The following is a 16,261-nucleotide window of genomic DNA, read 5'->3' on the forward strand; positions in this document are numbered from 1 at the left end:
ACAATATTTGCCTCAGAATTGTTGTGGAGTGGAAATATGAAGTAGCAGAAAATGTAAATACTCGAGTAAAGCACAGGAACCTCCATATTAACAACACGTGAGGTAACAGGCGCCATCATGCATTTCATTTGACAGGACCGACACGTGAGAGACAGAAATGTAAGTATTCAAATCACGAGCCTAATAGAAATACCGTCAGCTACAAATACATCATACCCCCTCCCCATGGGTGCTGCCATTGTTGTGTGACATCAGGCATCCGACTTTGAGTGGCGGGGTTATGAGTTGTCTGAAACGCGACATCATTTTGTAGGGCTGTAGGACAAAATGTGGTGAAAACGCAGCGCACTTGAAGAGGCTGAACATGCCTATTGGCAGGAAATGTTTACGACAGAACTCAAAATAAGATGTGCACTTTCTCCATTGAAATAGAATTATAGAATGAAAGACGTTTAGTGTGAAAGTTAAACTGTGGCTCAAGCAGCAGCAGAAATGTGAACATTAACTTCTCTCAAGTCATTGTCCGTACAGTACTTTATTCTATGTTTAATGCTAAATTTAACTTGTGTTTTAATCTGAAATGTATAACTGCAGCTGTGTTTATTTGTACCTATTCACTGTATTATCCACTGCCTTTGTATAATTGCATTTATTGTATTCAGAATATTTTATTCTATTCTAAAGCCTGACCAGGGACAAAGACTGCAAATTAGCTGAAGCTAGACGTCTTATATACATCACATTTTCCCATTTTCTGTGGCAATGTTGTATGTATCGTCCCTGTTAAACAAACATTAAAATAAATAAATAAATAAATGCCATGCAGGATGAGAGGAGACCCGGGGTCCTTGAACTTGTTATGTGAAGGTGTAGTTACACTGCCACCGTCTGGCCAATTGTTGTAGCTCCTTAGATGTTGTGCAAAAATGTGCTTTCCCTTGCTGTATATCAGAAACATACACGTTCTGTCTCTGTCCCGTCTCTTCCGACTTTCACTTCCTTCTCCTAGGTGAACCTTTTCTTCCTCCTGAACATCGTCCGGGTCCTGATCACCAAGCTGAAAGAAACCCACTGCGCCGAGAGCACGGCCTACATGAAGGCAGTGAGAGCCACCCTCATCCTCGTCCCTCTGCTGGGAGTCCAATTCATCATTTTCCCCTGGAGACCAGACGGACGCATCAGCAGGGCCATCTATGATTTCTTTATTCACATCCTTAGCCACTTCCAGGTACAGAATCAACGATACTAACGCCACTGATCGGCAGGGCGTTCCTCGTGAATACATCTCGATTTACAAGTAAATGCTCTGTTTCAAACACAGGGTGTTTGCTTTTCTTGCTAATAAACACAATTAAACCCTCCTCCGTTTTCATTAAGCATCAACATCAAATTAAGGAGCACTGTAGAGCATGATATAGCCACTCTACCCTGAACAAATGCTATTTGGCCTCCTGCTTTTGGAAACTCCACATTCAGATGCTGCTTGTATTAATACTAAGTAGAACCAATTATAAAATTCACAGCAACTAGAGAAAAAGGAACTATGCTTCATTTGGTCCACTTGAAATAAATACATAAACTGAGTGGATTCACTTATTATTTTATATTATTTATTTATAGGATTATCTCACTGACATCTGTTGATGTATGCATATTTAATGTATGTTCTATAACATTGCAGGGACTCCTGGTGGCGATTATATTCTGTTTCTGCAATGCTGAGGTAAGTTAAATCAACTGCTTCATGTTTCAAAGACACTGTTAATAGCTAAGAGCTGTAACAGAGACCCCACGAAAAATCATTAACTATGATCCTGAGAGAAGATCAGGCATGTTAATGTCTAAAACTAAAGCAAACATTTAAAATAACCAAAAAAATAAGATGAAATAGGTTTTTGAGAAATGTATTTAAGTTGACTATTATTGTTGACGTTCAGGCCCAGACAGCGCTGCGGAGGAAGTGGGTTCAGTGGAAGTCTGCCTGGGGTAAAACCGGCTGGGGAAACACACCCATCACCAACAACCACTTCAACTACCACAGCTCCTCTATCACCGAAACCAGCCGCGCCACCATCAGCTTGGAGGCGCCCGTTCCTGCACCTTCTGGACACAACGAAAACTTCCTGTCCAACGGGGAGCAGAAGAACAGCAAGACGTGCAGCAACGGGGAGGTAGACGTGTTCAGCAAGCTGGAGACCACTGACATCTGACCGTAGCAAGCCAAGAGGTGACGGTTGTGGTACCAAAAGCAAACACGCTCACTTATATGTGTGGACACAGAAAGAGAAATACAGAGATTGCAGGTGAATTTTCAAAATAAAGGTTATGTGATTGTACAAAAGTTCTGCAAAGCACTTAAAAAAAACACATGTGGTGCTCACACACACACAAACACACACACGTTTTTACAGTGAGTAAAACTTTTCCAAAAAATCTAAAAATCATTTATATTATGGTGTCATGAAGTCCACTTGTGTGTTTCAGTATTTTTGTTCTAGTTTTTAAAATGTATTTCCTATCAGAACGGAGAAAAGGGCAAACCTGCGATTTCTGATATCACAAATGCAGAGCTGCGTTTGTGTAATCTTGCCTTATGAAGCCTCTGCATGCTTAACCAGTGCTCCACTGTGACCAATGAACGTCATAGCCCACTGATGTGATCTAAATGTTCTTTTACATGCTTTTATCTAAGACAGATAATAGAATCTTCACTGGCCTGCAGAAAGACAATATCCACATTTAGGCTGTTTTTTTGGGGGGGGGGGGGGGGGGGCGGGGGATAAATAAATAAATAAATAAATGCCATGCAGATAAACAGGAAGAGAGGAGACCCGGGGTCCTTGAACTCGTTATGTGAAGGTGTAGTTACACCTGGGGGGTTTCAGAAAATCCCATATCTTGTGTTAACATGGTAGACAACAAAAGCAAAACACAATCATTGTTCAAGAGTTCCTCTATACGTGTAAGAAAAATGTTAATTACCCTCAGTCAGAGGAAGTGTTCAGTGGCTGGAGGGCTTTGCGTTTTGAACATTTACTACTTTTTTTTTTTTTATGCATTTTGGTCTAGTCTGCCCTAAGCAGGCAAAAACGTAACTAGGCCTGTATGTTTGACAGAATTTGAGGAAAGACCCAAAAATCTGACTTATTTGTTTTAATGTATAAAAATGTATATTTGCATATAGAAAACCTCTTATATACTAATACAGGATGTAACTGAAACATTGAGCTAAAATACAACGTGTAGTAACTGCCTTCAGGTGGAGTATTGCCAGGACTTTGAGTAGTAGTGTTATAGTGTCATCACACTTACTCAGTGGCGGTTCTAGACCAGTTTTCATAGGGGGGCCAGGTTGGGGCCGGCTTTTTTGTTAGGGGGCACATACAACCTGGAAAAAAGGATAAATCCCTCATTCAGACAAAGCAGTGTTTACAATTTCAGCAATTTTGATTGGGTAGTAAACTGCTGAGACACTTTATTTCTGCCTTTCCCTTCAGAACAAAATCATTGCAAGAAATCTGTCATTGTATTATTAATGCAGACTCCCTGTCAGGGGGCCACAGGGGGGTCCAGACGCAAAGTTAAGGGGGCACTGGCCCCTGTTGCCCCCCCCCCAGAACCGCCCCTGCACTTACTGCAATCTCTGTCACAGCCAGCCTAAACATTAGCTAAAGCAAGTTAGCTAAAGCAAGTTGTTAGCTAAAGCAAAATGGTAGCTAAAGCAACATGTTCGCTAAAGCAAGTTAGCTACAGCAACATGTTCGCTAAAGCAAGTTAGCTACAGCAACATAGTAGCTAAAGCAATTCATTAGCTAAAACAAAACAGTTAACATGCCTGTGGTTATAACAATTTACAGCTAGTGAATAATCACAGCTAGCTTCAGCTAAAGCTAAACCTGCATTTATTTAGGCCTGCTGATTACCCAGTCGTTACATGTATTTGGGAACTATCTATTTTAATGACATCTTGTTATTCAGTAATTGTTATTCCATAAAACTAAATGAGACAGTGGGTGAAGAAAAAAACGCAAACATTACCTAGCTAAAAATCCTGCTAACAGTAAACTAGCACAGTAGCAGTCGTGTCTTTAGCTTTTTGACTCTAGCCTCACAAAATTCATATTGTTTTTGCTGTGGTTTTGTTACCGTCAAATCAAATGTAAAATCATTAAATTGTAAAGCACTACACATTTCAGTATAAAGTGGACAGACAGGGGCCTTTTAAAAAAGATATACATTTATGCCAATGCATAACTGGACTTTCTTAAACAAACTAGTTAAAAATGGCAAGAAGGCTACCCAGTTTTTTGTAGTTCATTCGATTTTCCTTTGTAGGGCAAAGTTAAAAACAGAAGCCATCTTTTCCACGTTTTTTTTTTTGTTTTGGACACAACATGCTGCCTACCCGACAGCTAAAGATGCGTTTAAGGACCCTACCCCTTATATGGAGCCTCACCTAATTTGAACTGATTTACTTCCGGGACTAAATTTTGTGCTGAAACATTATGGGTTACAAACTGTCCTACATTGAAAATGGGAGCAGAGTTTTGAGTACAGGAGAATTACTGGTGCAGAGATAATCGAGCTGTGGGGTGCTGCAATCATTTCACCCCTACTGACTCTCTTCACTCACTCCATTAAAAACACAGTGTCGGGGGGTGTTTTGTAGTACATGTAAAAAACACTGTAGACCATCCAGCTTTGTTACAGTTGATTTGGGGGGGGGGGGGGGAATCTCCTACAATTCATTTTATTATAATACATCTGATGAAAACAAACAGAAAACATGACATCGCGCTCCATGTCTAGAATTCCATTTTAAAATGTTTCTGTGCCAAATACAGCTTTTTACAGACAAAACCACATGTTGCAAGTCAGTGTATGAAATGTTAGGAATACATTTTTTGCCCATCTCTCGCCCGTCAGCATGAGAAGGAGACAATTTCAAAGATGTGTGGTGTCTTTATTATTACAGTGTCCAAATGCTTTGTAATATTCTGTTATTGTTGTTTTGATCCTAAAAAATAGACTGTTTCCCTATTTTTATTATCGTTACAATATGCTTTGATTTTTTCAAATACAACAATGCACAATCACTGCCCCTTTAATTTAATAGTTTTTCCATTGCACATGTACCGTGCTGTACGTACACCGGCACCCTTTGAATTTGGAATGCTGACCAAGCCTTGTGCTCGAAGGTGACACGGTAGCACATTTATTTGGTGTTCTCTCCAAAGCACATTGCACTGGGAACACAGATGATCCGGTGTGGATACAGCAGGGTACACTGACGCAGGGGGAACAAAGCAATACTGTGGTAAGAAAAGAGACGAGTATGAGAAAGTTCTGTTAAAAGGCCTGCAGGTTCTCCCTCATTTCATTCTGCACAGGGATCCCACCCTGAACAATGCTGCCCAGTAGGGAAAAAAGCTGTCATGGTCATATTTGTGGAGAAATTTGACAAACATTCCAATAAAAGCTCAAAAGAAATGTTCGATTTAAGAATATGATTGTATATATATTTTTAACACTGCCTTTTATGCGTGGAAATAAAGTTGTTTGAACATAAACCCTGCGAGCTGTTCTTCTGGGTGAAATTATTTGTCACAGTATGATTTTCCAAGGTTGATAAATGTCTTTGTTACAATTTTATACAGCACCTACTATACTACACTTCTACTGTCATAGAAGGGAATTTTGATATAAAGTATGTTGAGTTACCGTGCAGATAGATTTCCATAAAAAAGTACATGGACAAATTATTCAATACGATGGCTTAATGTAGATTAAAAAAAACATATAACACTATATCAACTATTTAAAATTAATTCCACTCTAGCCTACCATGAGTGGAGATCTGACATTTAGATTTTAGGTAGCAGGTATAGAGGTGAAGTGGTCAGAGAGGGTTTCAATGATGAGCGACAAACGAGGCAAATGGCAAATCTGCTGTTTGGTTTGTGAAAGTTACAGTTTAACCAATGTGCCGATTCATCAGCTGCTGTTCATTCACTTTTGCAGTATTGTTGCCTGTCTGCACGCAAAATGACGAGGTCCCACCGAGATTTGAACTCGGATCGCTGGATTCAAAGTCCAGAGTGCTAACCATTACACCATGGGACCGGATGGTACCGCCAAGACGAGTCGTGAGTTTATAAAACGTAAGTGAAACTCACACACGGATTCTTCTTTCCACATATAGATATATAGGGCCGTGAGTATACCTGCGTTTTAAAACCTATTCATGACCTTTAACTGGGATGCGACGACATGACGCTTACTCTTGAGGTTACAGTGGAATTAGCTTGCTAGCTGACGTCTGCTACATCTGAGTGCAGTTTAGCTGACAACCGTGCTTTAGCTCCGAAGACCCGCTCTAATGCTACCGACAAGCTAACTCAAAGTGGCCGAAGGTTAAGGGGCTCATTTTGCCGTCCATACACGCCACTGAATCCATTGCTTTAGACTGGAAACGACGCAAACTACAACAACATAGCATGCGAGCACGACCAGATAGTGTGCTCCCTCTCAACTTGTGTTTCGTTAGTAAAAGCCAGGAACGCTGCGTAGACTGGAGCAGTCTGTTCTCGCGTTATTTCACAGTTTAGCTAAACCACTGTGGTTGAGGTCTCTTGTGCCTTCAGCCTTCCCTCTCTCTTTCATACATTGCACGTATATAGTCCACTCATTTGGGATTAAAGGTTTTCAAGATACTTCTAGCCATCTATAGGTTGTAACGGGGTATGACCCATCTTGATACCTATGTATCTTTGGTTATAGCTAAAGGCAAACCACACAGGCGCAGACGAGGCCTTTAAACTGTATGAGGTTTATGTATATCAGTATACATTTTATGATATGATTATAGTTATTATCACTATGATTATAATATGGCATGTACATTCAACAAGGATAAGTGTTTGAATGTTAAGATAGTGGTTGTGTGGTTATTGCTCGGTTGTAGTAGCTGAAACTGCCACATGGGGGCAGCAGAACATCTATTTATCTGTCTGTCTATCTATCCATCTATCTATCTATCTATCTATCTATCTATCTATCTGTCTATTTGTCTGTCTGTCTGTCTGTCTGTCTATCTATCTATTTGGGTTGTAGGCTATAGTGAGGGATTTCCAGCCTTATGAGCTTGTTGGCCACTGCTGGTTACAAGGTCATATTTTCTAGCCTGCCTTAATCAATGCGAAGATAAATCTTTCCTTGAGCTGTGTCTCTACACCCAGGAATACTGGTTACATCATGTTCAGCGTACCTGCACTCCAACTTCCACTTGCACACGTTCTCCATATGGTGATGATGATAATAACTCATTATCATTATTATAATACATGTCATTAAATCTTATACTTCAGTTCACATTACCACGCTCACTGATCCTCCGCATTACAGTTAAAGAGGCTTGATTGTTTGTAATGGCACAGTGTCTCTCTCGCGCGCGCTCTCTGCGGCTCCATCCACCCATAGCTCAACAGAAAGAGTGCTGAGAGGATACGTTAACCCGATGTCCCACAGCTTAGCCTATACCAACAGCTTAATGCACACACACTCCATGTCACCACAATCCCTAACACGTGAGCGACCCACTCCCTTGACCGGCTGCTCCTTTAGTCCCATTAAAGACCAGTATGCACACACACACCCACACACATACACACATACACACAGGCACAGGGATGGTTAGACAGAAACACACGCAGACACACATTTGACCAGTGAAGAGGGATTGTAAATCAATTCGGTGCTGGACTTTGGATGCATGAATATGACTGAGATCAATAGGATGCAAGGCTGTCTGATCGTACAGACCGTCACTGCTGCTCGGTCAACCTATACCTCATGCGCTGGAAGTAGGTCAACCACGCAGAAAGGAATTAATATTGAATGACTATTTGTCCTCAGTCCCCCCCCATGTGATTCATAATTTCTCACAGCGATCCTAAACAATCAGCCTGGTATCAGGTGAGGTCAACAGCGGATCCTTTCACGTTTGATGAAAAAAGGAAATATTTGAAGCACTGCGACACAAACGGAATAATGAAATGGCCGCATGGAGAGGGATGAAAAATGGAAGGTTTTCTCACTTTCATGACCAAATTGATTGTACGGAGCGTTGAGGAGAGAAACCTTGTGAGGACAAGCAAATGTGAATTTAACACAAAGGTGCACACTTAATACATGCTGTGCAGGCAGAGTCACACCCAGCATGTAGAAGGGTCTCTGTTCTTTCCCCCCCCCTCCCCCCCCCCCCCCCCCCCCCCGAGTAATCTCAGTCGGTCAGCTAAATCCTGTTTTAGAGATAATCTCAACTTTTGCATAATTGGAGTTGGTCAACAACCGGAGCCAGTGAGATAAAATGGATTAGTGTGTGACAGTACCTGCCACTAACTGTGACATGTTGAGAAGCGTACAGACGTTATCTCACGACCTCTTATTCCGTTTTCAGTTGAGCAAGGCCCTGTGTTTTCTGCTGCACATTTGTGTTTGTGTTGGTGTGTACAACCATTTCTTTTTCATACTTTGATTGCACAGAGTAAATGTTCATAATGTAGGCCTTTTTTAATGTGATTCATCTATACAGCATCTGTCCGCCCTCTGCTGCTGCGACACTTATCAATAACGTTTATCTCATCCAGTGTTATCCCTTGTTGGCTCAGGGTTAGTTCTACACAGGGTTCCTAGAACCTGACCTGGGTGCAGTCCAAACAAGCGGCTGGTCAGTGTGTCACTGGGACCCAGCAGGTTTCCCTTTGGTCCAGTTTTAGAGTCTGTCAACTTAACTCAGTGTAAAAGTGTGAAACGAAGAGAGCTTCTTTTGAGGAGGCCCAAAACAGTTCCAAATGTTCACGGTGCCAATATAATCATTTCGATAGCCGCCAGATGAAGGTAGATCAAACACAATGACAGATAGCTGCGGTATCGCATGTAGTATACAGAAAGTCGACTGAAAATAGCAGCGCCAGTGAAACACACTGTGAAAAATGCACGAGTGAAAAATAAATCAAAGTTAAATTTAGAGCATACTCTAAATATAATCCTTACTGGCATGGCTCTTGCACGGCCGAGGACAGGAAGGGCTCTGCAGCAGGTGATTAAAACCGTGCTGAAAATCACTGGTACCATCTACAGGGCATCAGTGATATTGGTAAAGTGACCTATCATGAGAAATGGATACGGCATTGGAGCCCTGTTTCGCATGGAGACCGCTCAGTGGCTCACAAAGCCCGAAGAAGTTTGACTTCCTGGACATAATTTCCGAGGATCCCCCCCGCATTAGAGACATCCGGTTTACCCCCCGGCTTACTGGAATAGGGATAAAATTATTTAAGAGCCGAAAGGATACCAAAAGAATAAAACAGCCATCCCCGCCACAGTCCGGACAGAACTATCTTCTGCCATACCTCCAACATACAGAGCAGCTTCTGTCCCCAGGCTGCGGGACTCGTTTACTCAGCCCCCACACTCCGTCATGAAATAGCTTTTTCTCGTGTAGCTTAAAGGGACTACAACTGTCATTCTCCCCGAACAACCCTTGAGCACTGAGCATGACAAAACGAAGGGAGTTGACTGTAAGATTGCATCCCAAAGATGTGTAGGAACATTCCGCTTCGATTCCCCACTTTGAGCAATCATAAGCGGCAATTTGGGAATATGTGCGACCGATTCAGAGGGAAAAAGTCATCAAGTGCACGCTTTACAAATGAAATGCTGCTCTTCTATAAAAATCCTTTCAGTCACGCTGCAGATGGGAGCATTAAGATAACAAAGCGAGCCTGACCACTGCTTCTTGAGACAATTACTGTGAAAGGTGAACAAAAGGAAAGCCAACAAAGGAAGTGTCATTTTAACTATTACGTACATTTGACAAGATGACAGCTGCAATTGGTTTTTAATGCTTGTTAAATTAATTATGAAGTGGTGGGGGTGACATAGTTTTCACTTTGGTTGCACTTTGATAATCTCACTTTTTAAAACTAATCTTTTTTTATACTGAATTTGGCTTTTTTTTTTTTTTTTTGGTATGTTTGGTCCAGTCATCATGTCTGTCATGTTGTTCCAACATCTTTGTAGTTTTCTGATATGAGTGGAAGTAAAGGGTAAATGGGCAGAGTTGTGTTTTGAGCTAAATGCTAGCTTAGCTGTCTCACACCAAAATGCTGGTATTAAATTTCCCTGATTGCTACTGAAGACGACGTTCAGGAGTTTTTTGTCGTGATTTGGTCGATCTCCGGTCCTCTCCCATGCGCCTGTCCATCCACTGGTGTGCAAAAAGTATTCCTCTTTGATTTTAACAGTCTCAGGCTTCCTTCTTTTTTATTTTTACCTCCTGAAACTGTGCAAATAATATAACTACCTCCCGGTGAACAAGAGAACAGCGGCTCTATCTTTCCCCTAACGTCACAGGCTATAACCAGCAGAAGCGTCTTGCTGTGGTGTGCCTAGTTTGTTTTCAGCTGGATGAGACTGACAGGAGGTGGTTCCTGAGTTAACCGCTGAGGATGTTTGTTATTGGTTGAAACATTTGTTTTGGAGATAAAACTGGACCCAGGGTGTATTGGTAACTTTAGCTTTAGCTTGTTTTACTTAACCCCGCAGTCTTTTCTCAGCTCGCGGCCGTGCCCAATCGCTTGCTTCAATAGATGCTTTTTAGAAAATGTGTGCAATATTAGCCAGATATCAGCAACAGGCTAACAAAGGGCCAGGGGTCAAAACAGAGACACATCTGCCGCGCACAGGGTTAAGATTAGGTTTGGATTCAGGTTAAATGAAAGGTTTGATTGACCTTGAGAGCACCTGGTGCTTGTGAAGTATGTCCAATGTGCATTTTATCCACCAAGCTCTGATGTTAGCCAAGCTCTGAAAATGTGTAGCCACAGGTGTTCAAGAGATAATGAGGCAGCGTGCAATGACAGTGAGTCCCACATGGATAATGTTGTATGGGTCAATCAGTTGTCATCTTGTTTTGTTTTAGCAGTGATTTGAGGTTTTAAGTGAAACCACCCTTAACTCTAGCTATTGGATGGGTTGGAGCTGCTTAGCAAATGTTAGCAAGCTAAGAAGCTAAGGTAAAATGGTGAACATGGTCAACATTGGGTCGAAAGCAACACGCACAAACCTTGCTTTGCCCTTTGTAGTGGTAGACAGAATCAAATCCCCCCGAAAACCAATTTTAATATAAAGCAGTCATTGTCACACTCACTTCACCTCTGAATTGTTTAGTGTATTATCAAAAGTTGAGTTTTATCAATGATCGAAGGTCTCTCTCAAGATTTCTTTCAATGTCATTGGAATTGAACACGGTCAACATTACCTGCTAGTTAAACATCAGCATTTAAGCATTGTAATTTTGAGAATGTCAGCCAGCTTAGTTAGCATTCTGCTCAAACTGCTCTGCTTTGGTTAATTGCAGCCCAGTTGCCAGAATCAATGTACATTTCTGCAAACCATGAATAAACTGTTAAAACCTCACACTTCTTTATGTTGCAGTCTTTCTTTAGGCTCAGTTTTCTGCTCTATGTTGTGACTAAGGCTGTGCTAATGATCTAGTTGGGTTTAGGCGCAAAAACTTCTCGGTTAGGGTTAGGAAAAGATCACATTTTGGCTTTTTTATCGGTGGTATCAATATCACAACCCAGCTATGTATGTGTCTGCACAATCACATGTTAGAACTAAACATGTCTTTATGTTTCAACTTTTTGTTTCTTAAGGTTCAATTTTCTATTTCCCTGTCGTCACAATGCTGTGATTTTGGTCTTCTTGGGTCTAAGGTTAAGGCACAAAAAAACGGGTGAAAAATAGCAACTTGCTAAAACCCGGTGCATAGCATCTCTCCTTGTTATGGGTTAATGTTTTATTGCGCACTTTCCCTGTTCAAATAATAGAAATAATAATAATAATAACCACCTTTGCAGCCTTGTGCTGATAAGAATATAATGTGGACGTGACGTGCCACGTATGGTACAGCCTTGGACGTGTCTGTGGTTTGCAGAAATGTTAAAAGCTAACATCAACATTATTATAACATTTAAAAGGCTGACTAATCCAATTGATAAGATTAGTCGGCCTTTCGACACCGACACATTACGGTGTGACCACACTGTGGAGTCTACCCACGTGAGCACTCCGCTACAAAGGGGTTCTGCTATGAGGCAACAAGCCTGAGGACTAATTTCCCAGCCCTGTGGTGAACCCTTGTTGTTGTCACCCCGGCGTTTTCATTCACGTTCTTGCGGTGTCCTCCTGCTGTGTCTCGTCTTGGCTGTACATAGTGGCCTGGCTGTGACTGTGACCTGACATGCTCTGGTTGGATCGCGCAACCTGACTTCAACCTGGCAGGAAGGCAGAGACTGTTTATGTAACACGCACAGCCTCAGATTAGCACCTTTGGACCCGCGCTCCCCTTCTCAGCCTCGCTCTTATAATCTCTTGATCTCATTTTGACACCTCTCTCCCTCCCTCTCATTTACTGGGCAGGTCGTCTCATGGCGGCCAGTGATTTTTCTCCCCCCCCCCCCCGCTGTCATGCATGTCTTTCCTCCCACTCTCATGCCTTCCTGTGATGTAAAATCCTGTATATGTGTCTTTGAGGGTACAGTACAGTACACGAGCTTTCGTTTTTTCCCCCCGCTTCCCCGGGGCAGCGACTGGCCATTTTCCCTTCTGAGTCTCCACGTCTCGCCCCTCCTCCCCGTCCTTTGTTCCTTCCATCACCTCGCCCCCCTGCCTTCCTCTCCCTCCACTCTTTTGGCATGCAATGTTCCTTCATTGCACTTCTGTCACATCTGATCTAGTCACTCACAGTCCTGGCTTCACACCCACTTGGCTGCGGAGACAGTCACCTTGTTCGACCTATACAGAGGAGACAGTAGCAATGTCAGGCAAACAAAGACAGTCAACCATCAGCTCTGGGCGGATGTTGTGGTGGAAGTCGCCGTTGACCACTGTTCTGAAAAAAAAAAAAAAAAAAAAATCCTCTTGAGATCATGACTTCAGATTTTGTGTTGGTTATTTATAAGCCTATTTTGCTGACTTCATTTGATTGCTGGTATTTTAGATACTAAACAGTTTGTGCTTTTTGATTGCTGCATTGTTGCTCAAGAGTTTATTTTGGCCTGGTGTGACAGAGCAGCCGGGACACGAGCACAGTGTGTTCTGCTACTGACAACCGTCAATAATGTCACGGACAATTGAGAAGAAAATAGCCAGAAGAGACATTATAAGGCCATTTGGCAAAACCACAAAATTAGTTATTTTTTTTAGATTGAAAAAAGATATGTATCACTATTGCTAAGATGTGTACAGATACATTTAAGACAATATTCTCTTAAGTGTGCCATTATATTATCAGCCTCCATGCTGTGACACTTTTAAAATGTAAATTAGAAGATATGGGTTACATATACATATGTATGTATATATATATATATATATATATATATATATATATATATATATATATATATATATATATGTACACATAACATTTACTTTCTTTATTATATATTTTGTTGAGTTGTGTGCTTACATTTTCCCAAATGTTTACACCAATGGTGACCTGTCGCTACAGGAAGTCAGAGAACGAGACTAAGTGTAAAGTCACTAATACTCACCATTACTTAATCTGTGAACACATGTGCCTGAGTCAGGTCAGATCCATTTCTATCATCAATGCTAGTAGTGATTTGCGCTTACTCTCGTGTCCATTAGCCCCCAACGGCCAGATCGCTCTACTGTGCATTAGCCGTAAGCTAGCGGGCAGTGTCACGCACCAAGGGTTCCTGTTCAGGTCAACCCCCCACCAAACTCAGCACTCTGTTTCTCTCTCTTGTCTTCCCCCCATCGCCTCTCTAACGTTGTTTGTGTAGTATATTTTCCCCTCCAGCTTCGGTCACCAGTCGACAATACTGACCGTTAACACCTGATAATGGAGGTCACCTCCGCTGATCGCCGCTGCAGTCAGGTTGACAAACAGCAGTGAAGAGGAATCCACTTTTGAAGTTTAAAAGGGTGTTGATTACTCCAGAACATCTGGCTCCGCACCTGACTTTCGATCAGACGTGACGTATTGTGCGTTTTAAATTTAAATTGTTCAATATGTTGTTTCATCACTGTTTATTGTTGTATCATCATCTCTTTTATTACACTGCCGCAATTCCGTTGAAGGGGGCACGCTGAGTCTAATAAAACACACAATACTGGAAACACAACAGTTAACGAGACCTCTCGATAAGCACTCCTTTCATCTCCTTGTTTAATTCGTCCCAGGACTGTCCTTGGATCCTGCCTGACTGCTCATGCCGCCGTCCTGCATCTCTGCTCTCTTTTGTTTCCGACTGTCTTATCTGTTTGTGTTCTGCGCTGTAATCAATGTTCAGAATCAAAGGTTGCAGCTGTGCTTTAAAAGGATCGTTATTAATCTACCCCGACACTTTTTTTGTGTGTGTGGCTGCCAGGGCCTAAAATGAACATCTGGTGACTCGCCAAGTAACAAACGACGCGGCTTCTGAACCAAGGTGTGATATCTTTTGATCAAAATCGAGGATGTAACAGCATCCCGCGCCTACTCGCCGCAAAGAATGTGAAAAATGTACAAATCAAAAGATTTCATTATCTTATTTGGCAGGCTGCCACCTCCTAAGTGTTTATTATCACACTATGTTTCCTCGGATCTCAAAAAAGATTCTCTCGGCTTAGTGGCTTCAATGACCTTGTGACAACCAGCAGCAGCATTATGTTTGCATTGAATCAGAATCTTGTCAGACTGTTTATCCCTAAATGTTAACAGTAGATGCAAATGTCTTCATAAAAGACTCAATATAGAAATGTTCACAGTAAATTGTTTTCTATTTTCCATATTTCAAAGTTTTACTGTTTCCTTCTTATCCCAAAGAAAGTGTTCATGTGAAATGATTTGTTGCTAAAGGTGGACTTAACTCTTTTCTAGTTGAACCTCCCTTGACTAAAAATATGATATGTAGAAATGGATACCAGTTTCCAAGATGGCGCAGCATTCCTTCAGAGTTGCTCGTCGGGTTCATTGGAGGAAAAATCATAAATACACCCAGTCAAAAATGTTGCTGCATATAAATTCAATGTTTGATGTATAAAATGTGTTTATTTAAAATTCCTTATAAATGCTTATTTTTATTAGAATATTTTATTTTGCTTCTCCAAAACCAAACCCACGAACAAACAGCAGTAAAACCATCAAATGACCACACAAAAGCAACACATCAAATAAGCAACTCAAATCAAAATCAACTGGACACAGGCAACAATAAAAATAAACGAAACAAAACAAAAATGAGCGATATGTGAATTTCAATAAATATACGCGGATTTCTCCTGTAATTTCTTCACATGTTATTTTTTGAGGTTTCAACTAAAATGCTCACGTATTGCACCTTTGAGGATCTGATCAGCACTTCAGCATTCTGACGTCTTCAGAGCAAAAAAAAATGTCTTTAACAGAAAAATGTCGATATCCGGTCATAGCCCTCACAGTAAATATGAAGCATACATCAGCCAAAGTCAGATCAGGTAAAAGACAACAAAAAAACAACAGTCCCTGTTCAATGAGAAAAAAGTAAAAGTGAAAAATGTTTATAAGAAAAAATATAGGAAACAACAAAAAAATAAGATCATGAAATGCACGGAAGATTTGACATGTACAACATTTCCAGTACATATATTTTTTATAGAATCTTTCTAACCATAGTCACTTTTAAAGGTGCGGTTTTATGTTTGCGTATAATGCATGAAGAGCATTAGGTTTATTATAACCATGTGTCATTACGCTGTTGAAGGCTTACAATCTGTTTCATATGAGATGTTTTACAAAGCTCACACACACACACACACACACACACCACAATCATAACCACATGTAATAATATCAAATGATTAAAGTAGCACAGTACACATGCTTCACATGAACGTAACACAATTAAAGCATAGTTTGAAATGGATGAATAACCAACACAAGGGGAAGTTGTTTTTGTGCTCTACCTGTTTTAAATTTGCATTCGATCTTAGTGAGCCTGATTTAATTTAATCCCGGTCACACACCGCACCAGGCCCCCAAAACTGCTCCGTGACTTATTCCGGGTCCCGGACTGTATTTTAAGAAGACACACAGCTCTTTGACAAAGACAGCTGCCGGACACATGGCTGCTTCATCACATCCAGACATACAGTACGCCTGCAGCTCCAATTTACAGTGTTTTAATTTTGTTATACTGACACAATT

At 41.2% G+C, this 16,261-nt stretch overlaps 2 protein-coding genes and 1 non-coding gene across 3 annotated transcripts in view; 2 read left to right on the top strand and 1 right to left on the bottom strand.

The window, feature by feature from the left end:
• Nucleotides 1-2,759, top strand: part of calcrl2 (calcitonin receptor-like 2) — a 28,648-nt gene extending 25,889 nt beyond the window's left edge. Inside the window, exons 11-13 of the mRNA XM_030423321.1 lie at nt 1,010-1,228; nt 1,682-1,723; nt 1,938-2,759. Of these exons, the coding sequence (XP_030279181.1) occupies nt 1,010-1,228; nt 1,682-1,723; nt 1,938-2,210 (534 nt within the window). The 3' untranslated portion in view covers nt 2,211-2,759. The remainder of the gene's footprint in view (nt 1-1,009; nt 1,229-1,681; nt 1,724-1,937) is intronic.
• Nucleotides 2,760-5,995: 3,236 nt separating this feature from the next.
• Nucleotides 5,996-16,261, top strand: part of LOC115585272 (vitamin D3 receptor A) — a 106,363-nt gene continuing 96,097 nt past the window's right edge. The window contains exon 1 of the mRNA XM_030423538.1: nt 5,996-6,161. Coding sequence (XP_030279398.1) covers nt 6,116-6,161 — 46 coding nt within the window. The 5' untranslated portion in view covers nt 5,996-6,115. The remainder of the gene's footprint in view (nt 6,162-16,261) is intronic.
• Nucleotides 6,052-6,123, bottom strand: trnaq-uug (transfer RNA glutamine (anticodon UUG)). The gene has a single exon. It is a non-coding gene; the product is annotated as a tRNA-Gln (tRNA).

Source organism: Sparus aurata, chromosome 7 (genome assembly GCF_900880675.1).
Source record: "Sparus aurata chromosome 7, fSpaAur1.1, whole genome shotgun sequence".
Lineage (NCBI taxonomy): Eukaryota > Metazoa > Chordata > Actinopteri > Spariformes > Sparidae > Sparus > Sparus aurata.